The following is a 16,682-nucleotide window of genomic DNA, read 5'->3' as shown; positions in this document are numbered from 1 at the left end:
ATTCACCTAGAGCAGGGGTCGGCAACCCAAAATGTTGAAAGAGCCATATTGGACCAAAAATACAAAAACAAATCTGGAGCCGCAAAAAATAAAAAGCCATATTACATACAGATAGTGTGTCATGAGATATAAATTGACTTAAGAGGACTTAAAGGAAACTAAATGAGCTCAAATATAGCTACAAATGAGGCATAATGATGTAATATGTACACATCGCTAGCCTAAATAGCATGTTAGCATCGATTAGCTTGCAGTCATGCAGTGACCAAATATGACTGATTAGAACTCCACACAGGTCAATAACATCAACAGAACTCACCTTTGTGCATTCACGCACAATGTTTAAAAGTTTGGTGGACAAAATGAGACAGAAAAAGAAGTGGCATAAAACACGTCCTAGAAAGTCGGAGAAAGTTACACATGTAAACAAACTACGGTGAGTTCAAGGGCCGCCAAAATTAGTAGGACAAAACGGCGCTCGCCAAATACTCGAATCAGTGAAGCATGTTTAATACAAACAGTGTGATTTATAACAATTAGGGAGGTTTGTCCTCCTACAGAAACCATATTAACACAAAAAAAAATTTTTTTTTCCCCTCATCTTTTTCCATTTTTCATAAATTAAAAAAAAAGCTCCAGACAGCCACTAGGGCGGCGCTAAAGAGCCGCGGGTTGCCGACCCCCGACCTAGAGCAAAGGATTCCAGTTACCGGGTCAGTTGAAGACTGCGTGGCGAAGTTGGTAGAGTGGCCTTGCCAGCAATCGGAGGGTTGCTGGTTACTGGGGTTCAATCCCCACCTTCTACCATCCTAGTCACGTCAGTTGTGTCCTTGGGCAAAACACTTCACCCCTTGCTCCTGATGGCTGCTGGTTAGCGCCTTGCATGGCAGCTCCCGCCATCAGTGTGTGAATGTGTGTGTGAATGGGTAAATGTGGAAATACTGTCAAAGCGCTTTGAGTACCTTGAAGGTAGAAAAGCGCTATATAAGTATAACCCATTTATTTATTTATTTAAATGACTCTATAGATAGAAATCCCAACTCTATGTTCCTCGTTAATGTGATAAAAGAGAAAAATATCAACATTTTAAAGAAATGCAAATCCAATACTTCAACTAATTGTCACGGCATTGATATGAAAGCGATCAAAAACGTTATTGAAGAAATTTCAAACTGGAACATTCCCAAACAAGATGAAAATAAGAAACGTAGTACCAATTTATAAGACTGGAAACAGATACACATTCACAAACTATAGACCTCTTTCTTTACTGCCACAGTTTTCTAAAATCATTGAAAAAATATTCAACAACAGATTGGACAAATTCATGAATAAAAGTGGAACACTCACAGACAACCAATATGGATACAGAACTAACATTTCAACATAAACCATTAATCAAAATAACAGAGGAATCTACCAACGCAATAGATGGTAAACAGTGTGCAGCAGCAGTGTTTATGAATCTAACTAAAGCATTTGACACAATCAATCATAATATCTTAATTACAAAAATGTGAACAATATGGCATCAGAGGCCCAGTCTTAAAATGGATAAGAAGCTACTTAACCAACAGGAAGCAATAAGTGAAGCTCGGTGAAAATATAACAACCGAGCTAGAGATACCCCAGGGTTTAATACTGGGACCAAAATTGTTCAATCTTTATATAAACGACATTTGTCAAGTCACAAAGGACTTAAAGTTATTTGCAGACGACACAACTGTGTTTTGTTCAGGAGAAACACACAGAAACAAATATAAATAATAACAAAATAAGTGAATACATAAAAGAGATGGTTTGACAAAAACAGACTATCTTTGAATCTCAGTAAAACTAAAATAATGCTATTTGGTAACACTAGAAGAAGAAGTCAAACACAAGTACTAATAGACATAGTAGATATTGAAAGAGTAAAATAAATCAATTATTTGGGTGTAATAATAATAATAATACATAATTATAATACATTAACTGGAAACCTCATGTAAAAAATATAAAACAAAGTAGCGAGAAACACGTCAATAAATAAGGCAAAATATGTTCTAGACCAAAAATCACTTCATATTCTTTACTGCTCACTAGTGTTACCATATCTGAGTTATTGTGTAGAAATATGGGGAAATAACTAGAAAAGTACACTTCACTAACTGTGTTACAAAAAAGATCAATTAGAATAATACATGTTGGATATAGAGAACATACAAAACACTGTACTTATCAAACCAAGAATATTGAAATTCAATGATTTGGCGCATTTGCAAACAGCTAAAATTATGTACAAAGCAAACTATAACCTGCTACCCAAGAATGTACAACAATTGTTCTCAACAAAAGAGGCGAAACATAATCTTAGAGAAAAAATCTAACTTAAAACCCTCGTATGCACGTACGACACTAAAGACCTTTAGTATATCAGTATGTGGAATTAAATCATGAATGGATTAAGTAAAGAAATCAAACAATGTTCTAATATGATTGTCATGTCTTCGTGATCATGTTTTTGTTTTGGTCATGTTCGGTTTTGTTTTTGGACTTTTTGTGCACTTTTGTTTTGTCACCATAGCAACCATTAGTTTTCACCTCTCACGTCACGCACCTGTTTCACGTTTTGAGTCACGCACGTGTTTTCGTTAATCATGTCTATAGTATTTAAGTTCATTGTTTTCAGTTTGTCGTTCTGACGACATCCCGCATTTATACTCTCCACACACCCTTATGACCCTTGCTGCGCTTTTTCATGCCGTTTTTTTCATCCAAGTAAGTTTTCTTTATTCATGCCATAGTTTGCAAGTTTTGTTTAATTGTTCATAGTTTCTGCCAATGTGCAAGTTCTGTGTTTATAGTCTAGTTTTGTACCTCCGCCCCTGTGCGCACCTTTTGTTTGATCCTTTTTTTTTATCCTTTTTTTTGTAGTTATAGTGTTTAAATAAATCATGTATTTACCTTCATGCCACATCTGGTCCATTCACTTGCACCTCGGGAGAACAAACCAAGCCATAGTCTAAGTCTTGACAATGATCCAGTTTAAGAAAATGTTCAAACTAAAAGTTTTACAAACTACAAAGAAGAAGAATTATGATAAACGTCATGAATTTATTGAAAATAAGATATTATCCATATTATTAAGTGAATCATAACTGATTTAACTATTTATGAGAAGAACTGATGTATTTAGAACACATTGATGTAAATTGAGTAAACATTGAGAACAGGAAATATGTGTTAGTAATTGCTATGAAGAGAAAAAGGGGGAGGATTGCTTCTTCCTACTCCTTTTTGGACATGTTGTAAAGAAAGTATGTAAAATATGCAGTGTTGGGACTAACGCGTTACTTTGTAACGCGTTACTGTAACGCCGTTAGTTTCGGCGGTAACTAGTAATCTAACGCGTTATTTTTTATATTCAGTAACTCAGTTACCGTTACTACATGATGCGTTACTGCGTTATTTTACGTTACTTTTTATGTAGTATCGGCTAGACACTGAGGATCTGAGTGTGTTTTATTGCAGCGAAGCAATGACGTGCTTCTGATTCTTCCTCTGCGCTCTCTGTGTGTGTCTGGGTGTGGGGAGGGAGGGGAGGGGAGTGCGCAATACAACGTAAACCGTTGGCCAACCAAAAAGTAACCACAGAATACTATACGACTATACGGTATAGTGTTCTGTGGTTACTTTTTGGTTGGCCAAGCGGACGTGACGACAGGCTGTCCTCACTCAGATCCGCACGGACCTGGAGGAGGCGTGCCTTAAGTCCGGCTGGAAATCGGGAGAAATTTGGAGAATGGTTGTCCCAGGGAGAGGCACTGAAATTCGGGAGGGTTGGCAAGTATGAGATATTCTCACTTTTTTTCTTTTGTCGAGCACAGAGAAAATAACATTTGAGTTAAATGTAAGTTGTGTCTTGGATCAAAGATCCCGTCTACTGCCCAAAACAACAATTCAAATCTGCCTGGTTAGGCTTTGTGTATGTTACGTGTGCCTTCTTTGGGTGAAGCCAGGTTTACAGCTATGTTGTTGATTGATTGATTGAAACTTTTATTAGTAGATTGCACAGTACAGTACATATTCCGTACAATTGACCACTAAATGGAAACACCCCAATAAGTTTTTCAACTTGGGTCGGGGTCCACTTAAATTGATTCATGATACAGATATATACCATCAAATATATACTAACATCATAATACAGTCATCACACAAGATAATCATCAGAGTATATACATTGAATTATTTGCATTATTTACAATCCGGGGTGTGGGATCTGGAGGGGGATCGAGGGGGGGAAGGTTTGGTTGGTATCAACACTTCTGTCATCAACAATCAGCATCAACAATTGCATCATCAGAGAAATGGACATTGAAACAGTGTAGGACTGACTTGGTAGGATATGTATAGCAAGCAGTGGACACAGAGAGAGAGATCAGAAAGTATAAGAAAAAGTGTCTACATTTGATTATTTACAATCCGAAGAGGTATTATGTGGAAGGGAGGGTGTTAGTTTAGGGTTGTAGTTGCCTGGAGGTGTTCTTTTAGTGCGGTTTTGAAGGAGGATAGAGATGCCCTGTATTTTACACCTGTTGGGAGTGCATTCCATATTGAAGTGGCATAGAAAGAGAATGAGTTAAGACCTTTGTTAGTTCAGAATCTGTGTTTAACGTGGTTAGTGTTAGTGTTAGTTTTATTATGCTGTATGTTACTTATGTATGTTATGTTGCAGCTATTTAAAATAGTTTTGTCAATTTGTTCTGGCCTGAAATAAATTGGTCCTTTGAAACATATCTTTGTCTTTGTGTGTTGTATGTAGAGCACATTGCTTAGCAGAGTTCAGTGATGCAAATGCATGTGAAGTTGATCAACAGATTGTATTATTCTCCAGTGCAATAACAGTACTGAAATGAAGGCTAAAAGGGCAATAATGGGAGCTTTAAAAAAAAATAAATAGAAGAAGTAACTAAATAGTTACTTTTCACAGTAACGCATTACTTTTTGGTGTAAGTAACTGAGTTAGTAACTGAGTTACTTTTGAAATAAAGTAACTAGTAACTGTAACTAGTTACTGGTTTTCAGTAACTAACCCAACACTGAAAATATGTGATACATCATATTGATACATGTTTGAAATCAATTTCAACCAACCATCAACAAGTTGAGGTCTAATATATGGCTCTCTGAAGGCAGCCAGATCTTGAAGAGTCGTTCAAAAGACTGACCCGTTGTTGTTTTCTTTTTTTTAGTATTTTTTCAGAAGTTACTCGTTTTTATGAAGTAAATAATCACTGGTGGAAGTTATAAGATAAGATTTAAATCCGGAAATGTATCGTTTAGATAAAAAGGAGCTCATCACCCTTTGCTTCAGGCAATGAGGAATCACAAAAAAGAGGTAAGATAAAGTATTATTTTCATATAATTGCGACATGTGCATAATAACAGTAACATGCAACAAGTGTCGATCGGCAAGTGTACAGGTGTACCCAATGTTGTGACCGGTGAATCTATACAGTGTTTAAGAAGTTTATTTTCAACCGTGTCTGGAACATTGTCAAACAATAAATGATGATACTTTTACATAGGGTGAGCTGTGGTTTTGGCTCCAGAATCAAACATCTTAAAAAAAGTATATTGACTGTAGAGCAAAATTGCTGCATCATTTAAAAAGCATATGCAATACATGTTATGCAGACCTTTTTGACCACGGGGCCCACTCTAATATTAACACTTTCCTTTCCTTTCCTTTCTTTAGTTTATTTCGAACATGAACACACTTACATCATAATACATCACACAATTTCATATCATTTCATTTTACATCATGCCCGAAAAGGAGTAGGAAGAAGCAAAGCTTATTTAATCCTACCCCTTTCTCACTTCAAGCGTTTACAAATATATAGAATCATTTACTGACCTTTTATATAATAAAATAACATCTATGAATTAGTATACAACAGTTTTGTAATATGTAATTAATTAATTAATTCAGTCATTATTAACATACTGAGATACTTTCAACCTTATTTTCAATAAGGTTGAAAGTATTTCTCATAATTCTTCTTTTTTGTACTCTGTAAGCACTATTATTTTGAACAACCTCTTAAACTGGATCATATCAGTACAATTTTTAACTTCTTTACTTAATCCATTCCATAATTTAATTCCACATACTGATATGCTAAAAGTTCTAAGTGTTGTACGTGCATATAAATGTTTTAAATTATTTTTTCCTCTAAGGTTATATTTCTCCTCTTTAGTTGAGAAGAATTGTTGTACATTCTTTGGTAGCAGGTTATAGTTTGCTTTGTACATCATTTTTGCTGTTTGCAATTTTACCAAATCACCAAACTTTAATATTTCTGACTTAATAAATAAAGGGTTTGTGTGTTCTCTATATCCAACATTATGTATTATTCTAACTGATCTTTTTTGTAACACGGTTAGCGAATGTAGCGCACATTTGTAGTTATTTCTGCACAATAACTCAGATATGGTAACACTAGCGAGCAGTAGAGAATATGCAGTGATTTTTGGCCCAGGACATATTTTGCTTTATTCATTATTGAAATGTTTTTTGCCACCTTATGTTGTATGTTTTGTATATGAGATTTCCAGTTCATTTGATCATCTATTAATACTCCCAAAAATCTAGTTTCTTTTACCCTTTCTATGTCTACTTCGTCTATTTGTATTTGTGTATGATGCTCTTTTCTACTATTACCAAATAGCATTATTTTAGATTTACTGAGATTCAAAGATAGTCTGTTTTTGTCAAACCATCTTTTTAATTTGTTCATTTCTTCTGTTATTATTTGTATTATCTTCTGAATTAGTAATCTTACTCGTGATCTTAATCATATTCAAAAATTATATCTAACCCACTCAAAGTTTAACAGGATAAACCTTGTCAATTGATATGATACCACATGGTAATCACAAAGATTAGTTTTAATTCTTTGGTCAGGCTGATAACAAAAATACATGTTCATCAAATATACTGCAAAAGGAAGGACTAATGAAAAATCAATTTACATACAATTATGTTGTGCTAAAATAAATGAATAATGAACATGTTCCTTAACTAAACTGTCAATAAAATTGCAAATGAAAATACAGCTTCAGCACATTTTTTGTACTTAAAAAACGTCACTTTGACTTTAGCTCCAAACTTCTTCTGTTTGATATTGTCATTCCTGCCACAAGTGGTGGAACAGTGCATTACAACTGAGTACCACTGCGGCCCATGCAGACCACAGCTAAATGAAATATATTTTTAGGCGGGTACTTGCGGCCCAACAAAAGGCCTTTGCCCCATGGTTAAGAAACACTGATCTAGACCACAAAGACATGTGTTAATTGTAGATTAAATTCGTCATAGGTCCTTTTTAAAATTTCTCCGTTCAGCCCATTGGCACATAGTCACTTTTGCCCTTGGAGGGTAAAAGCTTTTGGCCAGATGTTTTATTATGACTGGGATACATTCGGTATGTCTCGCCTAATATTTTTTCTGAAGAAAGCACAAAACCTTAAAATCATTTACTTAATTTCCTTTCTTCTAGCTTTTTTTTATGACACCCTCTTCCTAGACAGCTGGTTGTCTCGCCGTGGGATTTTTTCTCACATCTTATTGGAATTATGTGTTGAAATGCTGGTTTATAACGTGTGGCAAAGGATTATTTAAAAAGGTGATATAGTTGCTAAGGTTAAGTGCATTTACGAAGACAAGAGGTGTTACAGCCGTGACCCGCAGACTGATTTCGCAAAGTTCTTGTGACTGAGTTTTTAAGAGTTGAAGCTCAGTGAACTGTCTGCAAACACGCAGCCTCCGAGCAGATGCGCTGTCACTATTGGCTTGTATGCAACTCCCATCTTTGCTTGTAGAGATCAGCAACACTTTAGCCTATCTAGATGTAACGCAACTATTCCTGCAAGGCATGGGGAAGAACAGGAGGACAAACCGGACGATAGACGCCCATCAATAGTGTGACTGAAGCTAGATAATGGTCTTTTTGTCTCTCTTTTTTCACTGTCAACTCTATAAACTTTCCACAACAGTTATTCATTGACTTTGACCTCTAGCGCTGTCAGGTGTCAGATGACATCATTCAGGCAATGTAAGGATTGATTGTTTTCGCTCACCCGTTTTTCTTCACATCCGCCATAACAGTCCTTACAGCACTTGTAAGCCTGTTTCATAGGCCACGCCATGTTATATCCGTGGCCGTGACCCAGGAAGAAAAACAGATCTGAAAATGTGACCTAAGCAGTAACCAACCAGCAACGCATGTGGCATGGCCCTTGTACCAGTTGATTTGGGTTGAAATTGAGGTTGAGACCTCTGTCATTACAGTGAGAAAGTGCCCTCTGCAATCTCTGGTCCGTTATGCGGGGATTATTAAATGCAAGGGTGCCCATTCTGGCTGCTTGGTTTCTTCTCTTTTTTTTTACTTTTAGGTTTACATATACAGAATCTGTCAGCTTTTCACTCAGTATTTGTCTGTGTTACTTCTACTCTTATTGTTTATTTGTTCTTCCCTAGGCTTTCCCAATGATCCTGCAGCTGACATCGCCCTGAACACAGTAAAACGATGGATTGAAGAGAATCCTAATGCGGTAGGACATGCTTGTGTGTCTATGTTCAAAACAACTAGTCCTTCGCAATTTATTTTCATAGACATGTTTTGAGTGACACAAAACACTAATTTTCATGCATCCTGCTATCAGACAGACACCTCATCCATCTTTCTCACTTCATCAACCATCGAGTTTGTGGTCCGCATGCATATCAAATGAAAAGCCAGTGTGAGACTAATCAGACCTTAAATGGTCTGTTGACTCTTTAATTTGTCTTTTCTGGGGAGAGCTATCTCAAGGAAGAACATAAACACATCAAATAGAATAATCTATGAGGGGTTTTAGTAATAAAGGCATTATTATCATTCTCTCCGTGGACTAAGTTCGAGTAAGTGTCAAACTAAATGTCAATGTCTTTTATGGTTCTTGAGCATTTGTTTTGTGGAATGCAAATGATCTCAAGGGAAAAGCATGTGAAATTGAATACATGTAGTGATTAGGGGATGTTTTTTAATTACTATACCATGGTGAATCAGGAAGTATTAATCATTTGCAATAATAAACATGTCAGGTTTTGAAATAATGCATATATCTAACAAATTGGTTGCACAATTAAAGAACCCATAGCGTCCATTTCACTAGCAAGTTCTCCTAATGTATTTTTGCTTGTGAAAAAATGTAGCACTCATAACAGCAATTCGTTTTTGGGTAATTGGTAGAAAACTTATTCAATTTGGAAAGCCCCCTTTCCATGGTCAGACTCGATATGCCCCTCTTGATGTGACGTCATCTAGAGATCGGGAGCCCATTTCTCTGCATAGACAGTGTGCTTAAAAGCATGTGAAACTATTATTTTTAACACTTTATTGCACATTTTTGTCGCCCTGGTTCATGATAACTTCAAAACTGATATGGTTGATATTATAAAAAATAAATATAAAATAATCTCCATTTCTGGACTTCCCCAGCTCTTCCATTTCATCTTCCATAGACACCATAGCCTGTGTTTCCTCATGCTCGTTCAGCATTTCTTCAAGCATCTTAAGGAACACATCAGTGAAAGAGGTCGCAAAATAGAATACTAGCGGCTTACCTCGTATTTTTGTTTTTGTTTTGATCACTGGGTCTGTTATTCTTTTTCTGTTTTCCCCAGGTTCTAACGCTGTTTTTCTCCGCTCGAAAGTGATCATGATTTTTGGAATGACATTTGGCTTGAGTCTTTAATTTTTTTCTATCCGAACTCCAACCAAAAACCTTCTTATTCAAAGTCGGAATCATAAAATTGATCGCTGTAAATGACACCCTTCTTTCTCTTGCTATTTGCTGTCCATCCTATTTTGCACGAGTCAATTTGACTAGAGAGGTCCATACTTTCCCCATATTCCCATGCTGGCTGACCCCTTTTTTAGTTGTATCGCTACAACCTGCAGCAATGCATCTGGCAGCTATGTTTGCTAATTATTACAGATTATGCATGAAAATAACATGGACCGGGATGAAGATACAACTAAAACACAAACCACGCAAGATTAATTTTTTATTTTATTTTTTCATAATTTTCAGGCCCAGAACTATAAAATAAGAGTCAATGTTGTCAGCATTAGAGGGGACCTTTTTATGAAAAAAAGCTATCGTTACTGTACTGTATGTAGGGTAAAACCATGGACACAGTCGCCTGAGCAACAAAAGTAAGTTATGCAATCAAATGCATCACTGATTTAATCTGAAACTATTGTAAATGATTTTAAGTCAGCTCCAGTTAAAATTGTCAATGTCCATGTGCATTTATATTTAGGTGTGTTGTAGAATCCTGTTTAACTTAATGGTGTTCTTTTTTATGATGATGACTTTTAATGGAAGCTGACTTTGTGACTTGATCCTCAGTGCCCATCTTTGATTGTGAATGTGTTTTCTTAGGGCACAACTTGATGTGCTCCAGCATCACTTAACTTGTGTTACAGATGTCATGAACAAGTAGTCAGATAATGCCTGCTGCTGGATCACTTTGCAAGTGACGTGCGACAAAACCTGTGCGACTTTAACTAATGACTGCTGTAAGGTGCATCTGGGGAATGTTTTGACACTCTGATGTAACACACTTTCACATAGCGTACTGGTGACTGTAAATAGCAAGGTAATGAGCAAAGCTGACTTTTGTTTGTTGCATTGCTCCACATCCACAGTTGAGGAGCTGCAGTATCGGATATAAAAACAAGGGCATACAAAGGGGACCAAGCTGCTTCAATGGAGGGCTTTAAAAGTGAAGGCATGCTGCATGGTAAAGTTATATCCAGATTAAAAATATCTTCTAAAATCCAAAGGAATGTACTGTAGATATAATAGTCCACACAGGCACTATTCAACACCAACAAATTACAGCTTTTACGGATATTTTAAATGGAATCTCAATAAAAGTTGGTTTGACGTTACATTGCCTAAAATACAACTAATCCATTCCAGGAACCTAAAAAAAAAATAAAAACAATTAATTTCATTTCAGTTTCAGTTTATTTCGAACATGCATACGATACAATGTAATGCATCATACAATTCCAGTTGTTTCATTACAGCACATTACAGAAAAAGGAGTAGGAAGAAACAGAGTTGATTTAATCCTAACCCTTTTCATATCATAGCAATTTTATCCTATTTCCTTGTTCTCTGTAACAGAACAGTGAACACATACATAATAAATAAATAATATACCATAGTAGGCAAACAAGTATTAAATACATAAATAATCATTGTCTCAATAAAAAAAAGGAAAAAAAGGGTTCAAGATGTTCATCATAATTCTTGTTCTGTGTACTTTGTGAACACTTGCAGTTTGAACAGTCTCTTAAACTGAATCATATTTGTGCTTTGTTTGATTTCTTTGGTTAATCCATTCCGTAATTTAATTCCACATACTGATATACTACAGGTTTTAAGTGTTGTACGGCAAACAAATGTTTTAAATGAGCTTTTCCTCTAAAGCTATATTTCTCCTATTTTGTTGAGAAGAATTGTTATACATTCTTGGGTAGTAGGTTATAGTTTGCTTTGTAAATAATTTTAGCTGTTTGCAAATGCACCAAATCGTTGAATTGCAATAATTGTGATTTAATAAATAAAGGGTTTGTATGTTCTCTATATCCAACATGATGCATTATTCTATTTGATCTTTTTTGTAACACATTTAGTGAATGAAGCGCACATTTGTAGTTGTTTCCCCATATTTCTGCACAATAACTCAGATATGGTAACACTAGCGAGCAGTAGAGGATATGAAGTGATTAGTTATTGCAGACAGAACAACAAGGTTGTGTCTTTGCTTATGTATACTCAAATGTCTCCATTTTCAGGTACAAATGCCTTTATGCAAATATTGTATGCCACGGAGTGTGTCTTTATAGTGTTTAAACATGTTTGGGAGAGTATATTTGGAAATATATGTGTCTTTACAGTCATTATGGTTAAATACATGACCAAGCTAAAGTTAAAGCTAACGGCACTTCCAATGTCAAAGATAATGCTAAGCATATCCATACTGTCCTCACCTAATCACTAAACGGAAAATCAGGTGTCCACGGCAACTAAATGTAAACGAAAAGAGAGAGGGTAGAGAACAAAAACATACTTTAACGTAGGAAAAAATATACTAAACATAAGTCAAGACCTGACCCAGCAACAAGTCATGACACATGTTTCCCTACAAATGAGGTAGGTAGTGACAGTCGATTGTCACCGTTTTGAAATACTATATTCCTAAAATATATGATGTTTCTTTTGTATGTAATGCTTAATATTGCATTGTTATTGAATTAATGATTATTCCAAAAAATAAAACAATGGTAACAGTGACAGTGTACACAAACCTGAGTGCCGTAAAATACATCGTAAGGAAGTGATGTAGTCTTTGCGCATGTGTGGACCGATCGTGTCTTCCGGTATCGATCGTTTAGTGACATAGCTAATAATTCGCAAATAATTACAAAGTGGACTTTTTCTTTGGGCATTTGAGTCAGCGGAACTAAACGCGAGCAAAATATTTTTGTTGCAATGTTTGTAGTTGCAAGCATTGTGTCATTGCTTTCATTACTTGAGTGATCTCAGTGATGTGTTGTAGGAAATTGCTTTTTTCACAAATGTTATTCCTGCAACAGTCTACCAGCAATAGACCAGTAGGACCAAGCCTCTTTGTTTATCAGCAGCTCAGTGTGCTGTACCTGAAGAGCCAATGTTGTCAGGCTCCAGAGAGACGATTCATTTCAGTGTCGCGATAGGTTCTCTGCTCGGAGGACGATCCTGTTCTATTGTGGCTTTAAATCAGTACAATGGCCTGGCAAAGGATCTGACACACTTGGGTGGCAGTGTCCAGTCCCACTCTGTTCTGGAAATAAATATCTGTATTCTGTCCTGTCTCTTGTCCCATAAACGTGATTGCACGTGAGCACTTACTGAAATGTGGCTGAGGTCTGAAGATGCGGTTACATCAGAGTACTTTGTTCCCTACAGTCTGTTGTTGCTTCTTTGAGACTAGAGTGAAAAATGGAGAACACCGTGTGATTGATTAGCGTTGAGTTTATCTCTTCTGCCAGCATACTCTCACACTGATGCACCCACCAAAGAGCACCGATGTCAGTGTGAAGTTCACTCTTAAAAGCACCCAGTCTTTCATTGTGGGAGAAATGAAAACATTTCTGTGGCGGGGGCCCTTTAATCTAGAGAGACCTGGGAGCAGGAATGATTCTTTAGATCACAATAGATGAAAGAATGAATGGGTTCAGCCTCTACTACAGCACAGACAATAGAATGTGCGGGTTGCTTGGAGGACTCTCATTTCCTCAAGAGTGACTGACACTCTAAATCCAATACTCATCTGGTCTCAGTTATTTCTTATTAGGGCCCGCAGTGGCCCATTGCAAAAGGACTCCCACAGGGAGTCCTTATGCAATGGGACATAAGGACCTATTGAATTTCTAATGTTTTTTATTATTATTATTATTATTATTATTATTATTATTCCGCCGCCTCTTCGAACACTAATTTGACCCACTCAACATGCCTCAAAACTCACCATATTTGACACACTTATCAGGACCTGCGAAAATTGTCTTTTGATAAAAAAACCGAACCCCAAAAATCAAAATTGCGCTCTAGCGCCCCCTAGGAAAAAAAAAAAACAGACTGCCTGTAACTCCCACTAGGAAGGTCGGAGAGACATGAAACAAAAACCTCTATGTAGGTCTGACTTAGACCTAGTTCTCATAATTGTATGTCTTCGGGCTAAAATCAACAGGAAGTTGGCAATTCCCCCTTCAATACAAAAAAGTACTAAAAACAGTCACTTTTGCCTCTTTGAGCTGTAATTTGACCCCCTTAACATGCTTCAAAACTCACCGAACTGAACACACACATCAGGACTAGCAAAAACTGTGCTGTAATAAAAAAACCTAACCCCAAATTCAAACATTGCGCTCTACAGCAATTTTTTAATAAAACTGACAAAAAACTGCTCCTCGGAAGGAAAAAACTACAAAACTGCCTGTAACTCCCACTGGGAAGGTCGGAGAGACATGAAACAAATACCTCTACGTAGGTCTCATTTACACCTACATTTCATAAATTGACAACCCCCAGCAAAAATCTACAGGAAGTTTGCTATTCCCCCTTCAAAACTATTTTTTTGGAAAAACCGGTCACCTTCCTTCAAAATCTATCTCCTCTGAGAGCGTTTGTCGTTTCGCCTTCAAACTAACACAGGTGAGAGATACAACCCTTGTGATTAAAAGTATAGATGGGATTCGTAATACCTGCTCCGGTTTTGATTTTATGACCCTTCAAAGACCCGCTGCACTGATGCTCCTGCGGTGCTGTTTTTTCAAGATGGCTGCTTCAAAGCAGGATGCACTAACATGCCCACACAATGACACACTTAACATGCTTCAAAACTCACCAAATTTCACCCACACATCAGGACCTGCGACAATTGCCTTTTTTATAACAAACGAACCTCAAAAATTAATATTGCGCTCTAGCGCCCCCTACAAAAACAAAAATAGTACACTGCCTGTAACTCCCACTAGGAAGGTCGGAAAAACATGAAACAAAAACCTCTATGTAGGTCTGACTTAGACCTAGCTTTCATAATTGTACATTGTCGGGCTAAAATCTACAGGAAGTTGGCAATTCCCCCTTCAAGACAAAAAAGTACTAAAAACAGTCACTTTTGCCTCTTTCACCTGTAATTTGACCCCCTTAACATGCTTCAAAACTCACCAAACTTGACACACACATCAGGACTGGCTAAAACTGTCATCTAATGAAAAAACCTAACCCCAATTCCTAAAATTGTGCTCTACAGCAATTTTTTAATCAAATCGACAAAAAACTGCTCCTCGGAAGAAAAAAAAGACAAAACTGCCTGTAACTCCCACTGGAAAGGTCGGAGAGACATGAAACAAAAACCTCTATGTAGGTCTCACTTACACCTACATTTCATAAATTGACAACCCCCACCAAAAATCTACAGGAAGTTTGCTATTCCCCCTTCAAAAAAACATTTTTGTAAAAACCGGTCACCTTCCTTCAAAATCTATCTCCTCTGAGCGCGTTTGTCGCTTCGCCTTCAAATTAACACAGGTGAGAGATACAACCCTTGTGATTAAAAGTATAGATGGGATTTGTAATACCTGCTCCGGTTTTGATTTTATGACCCTTCAAAGACCCGCTGCGCTGATGCTCCTGCGGTGCTGTTTTTTAAAGATGGCTGCTTAAAAGCAGGAAGCACCAACATGCCCACACAATGCAGACAAGGTAGGTACACTAGACAAAAGTCTTGGGACACTTCAGACTACAAGTAGACAAAAGTATTGGGACACTTAGGACTAGCACCTGCCAAATCCGCGGGCCCGAACAACGCTGCTTGCAGCTTTAATTTTCCATTGTAATTGGTTTTAATTTCACCTGACATTGGTTTAATTTGCAGATGAAAAATGTGATCTGACACTTTATTTTGCAACCAAGGGTGTGTGTGGATGTCCGAGCTTTTTAATTAAGTGTCTTAGTCACGATTATTCTATCCTTGTCTTAACACTTTAGATGAATTGGTAGACGTTAATAGACAGTGCTGTTTAACTCAAGACAACATTGATGTGAATATTTCACCTAACATTCCCTTGGTTTTTGGCTTTGGCAAAAAACACTTAGTTGTGTTTGTAATGTTTACAAATCATCATTCTTGCTTTCATTTGAATGATCAGTTTTTAACATAAGACAACAGATAGTTAACACAATCTTAAATCTGTGCTGGGGATTTGTGACAAATGCCAAGAGGCTGAAAGATACAAATATAATATGGTGTCTTGTTGTATGATTCTGTGAATGGTTATTGGTTTAGTCGCTGAGAGGGATGAGCAAGATGAATGGTTGATGATATTAATCTATATTCTCGACTTCACCATTACAAAGAATGTAATAGAATCACCTGTGTTGGAGCAGTGCTAAACTGGTAACCCCCTTATGATCCTGATGTTTGTTGCTTGCCATTATTTATTATTTACTTTTTACTTTTTAAATTATATCTCAATTCTGTACACTGCTGCTGGAATTTTAATTTTCCTGAGGGAACTCTCCTGAAGGAATCAATAAAGTACTATCTATCTATCTATCTATCTATCTATCTATCTATCTATCTATCTATCTATCCATCCATCCATCCATCCATCCATCCATCCATCCATCCATCCATCCATCCATCCATCCATCCATCCATCCATCCATCCATCCATCTATCTATCAATCTATCCATCTAAATAAATGAAATATTGCTTTGAAGAACGCAAATGGTTTCAAGGGAGCCATATTTTGAGCAGCTGTGTTGTTACAACGACGTCATTCCCCACCCACAGTGTTTTCAAAATGATGGCTTTGCAGGCTTATATTTTTGAATGGTCTGTCAAATATAGTGATCGTAATTCTATCTGCATCAGAGAAAGAATGTTAGAAACCTCTCCACAATTATTTGTACAACCCTGCAAAGTACATCCACACCAATCTGCATACTGCTTAAGTAATGCCTCTAGGATAATGAACAAAGTCAATCAAGGCTTATTTTGTATCACTGTTGTAAAGAT

The 16,682-nt window shown here is 36.7% G+C and overlaps 1 protein-coding gene across 1 annotated transcript in view; it reads left to right on the top strand.

The window, feature by feature from the left end:
* The window catches only part of macrod2 (mono-ADP ribosylhydrolase 2), a 1,158,848-nt gene that overhangs the window by 817,373 nt on the left and 324,793 nt on the right, over positions 1-16,682 (top strand). Inside the window, exon 9 of the mRNA XM_061960241.1 lies at positions 8,531-8,604. Coding sequence (XP_061816225.1) covers positions 8,531-8,604 — 74 coding nt within the window. The remainder of the gene's footprint in view (positions 1-8,530; positions 8,605-16,682) is intronic.

This window comes from Nerophis lumbriciformis, linkage group LG02, assembly GCF_033978685.3.
Source record: "Nerophis lumbriciformis linkage group LG02, RoL_Nlum_v2.1, whole genome shotgun sequence".
NCBI classification, from domain to species: domain Eukaryota; kingdom Metazoa; phylum Chordata; class Actinopteri; order Syngnathiformes; family Syngnathidae; genus Nerophis; species Nerophis lumbriciformis.
This window is presented reverse-complemented; position numbering and strand designations above follow the sequence as displayed.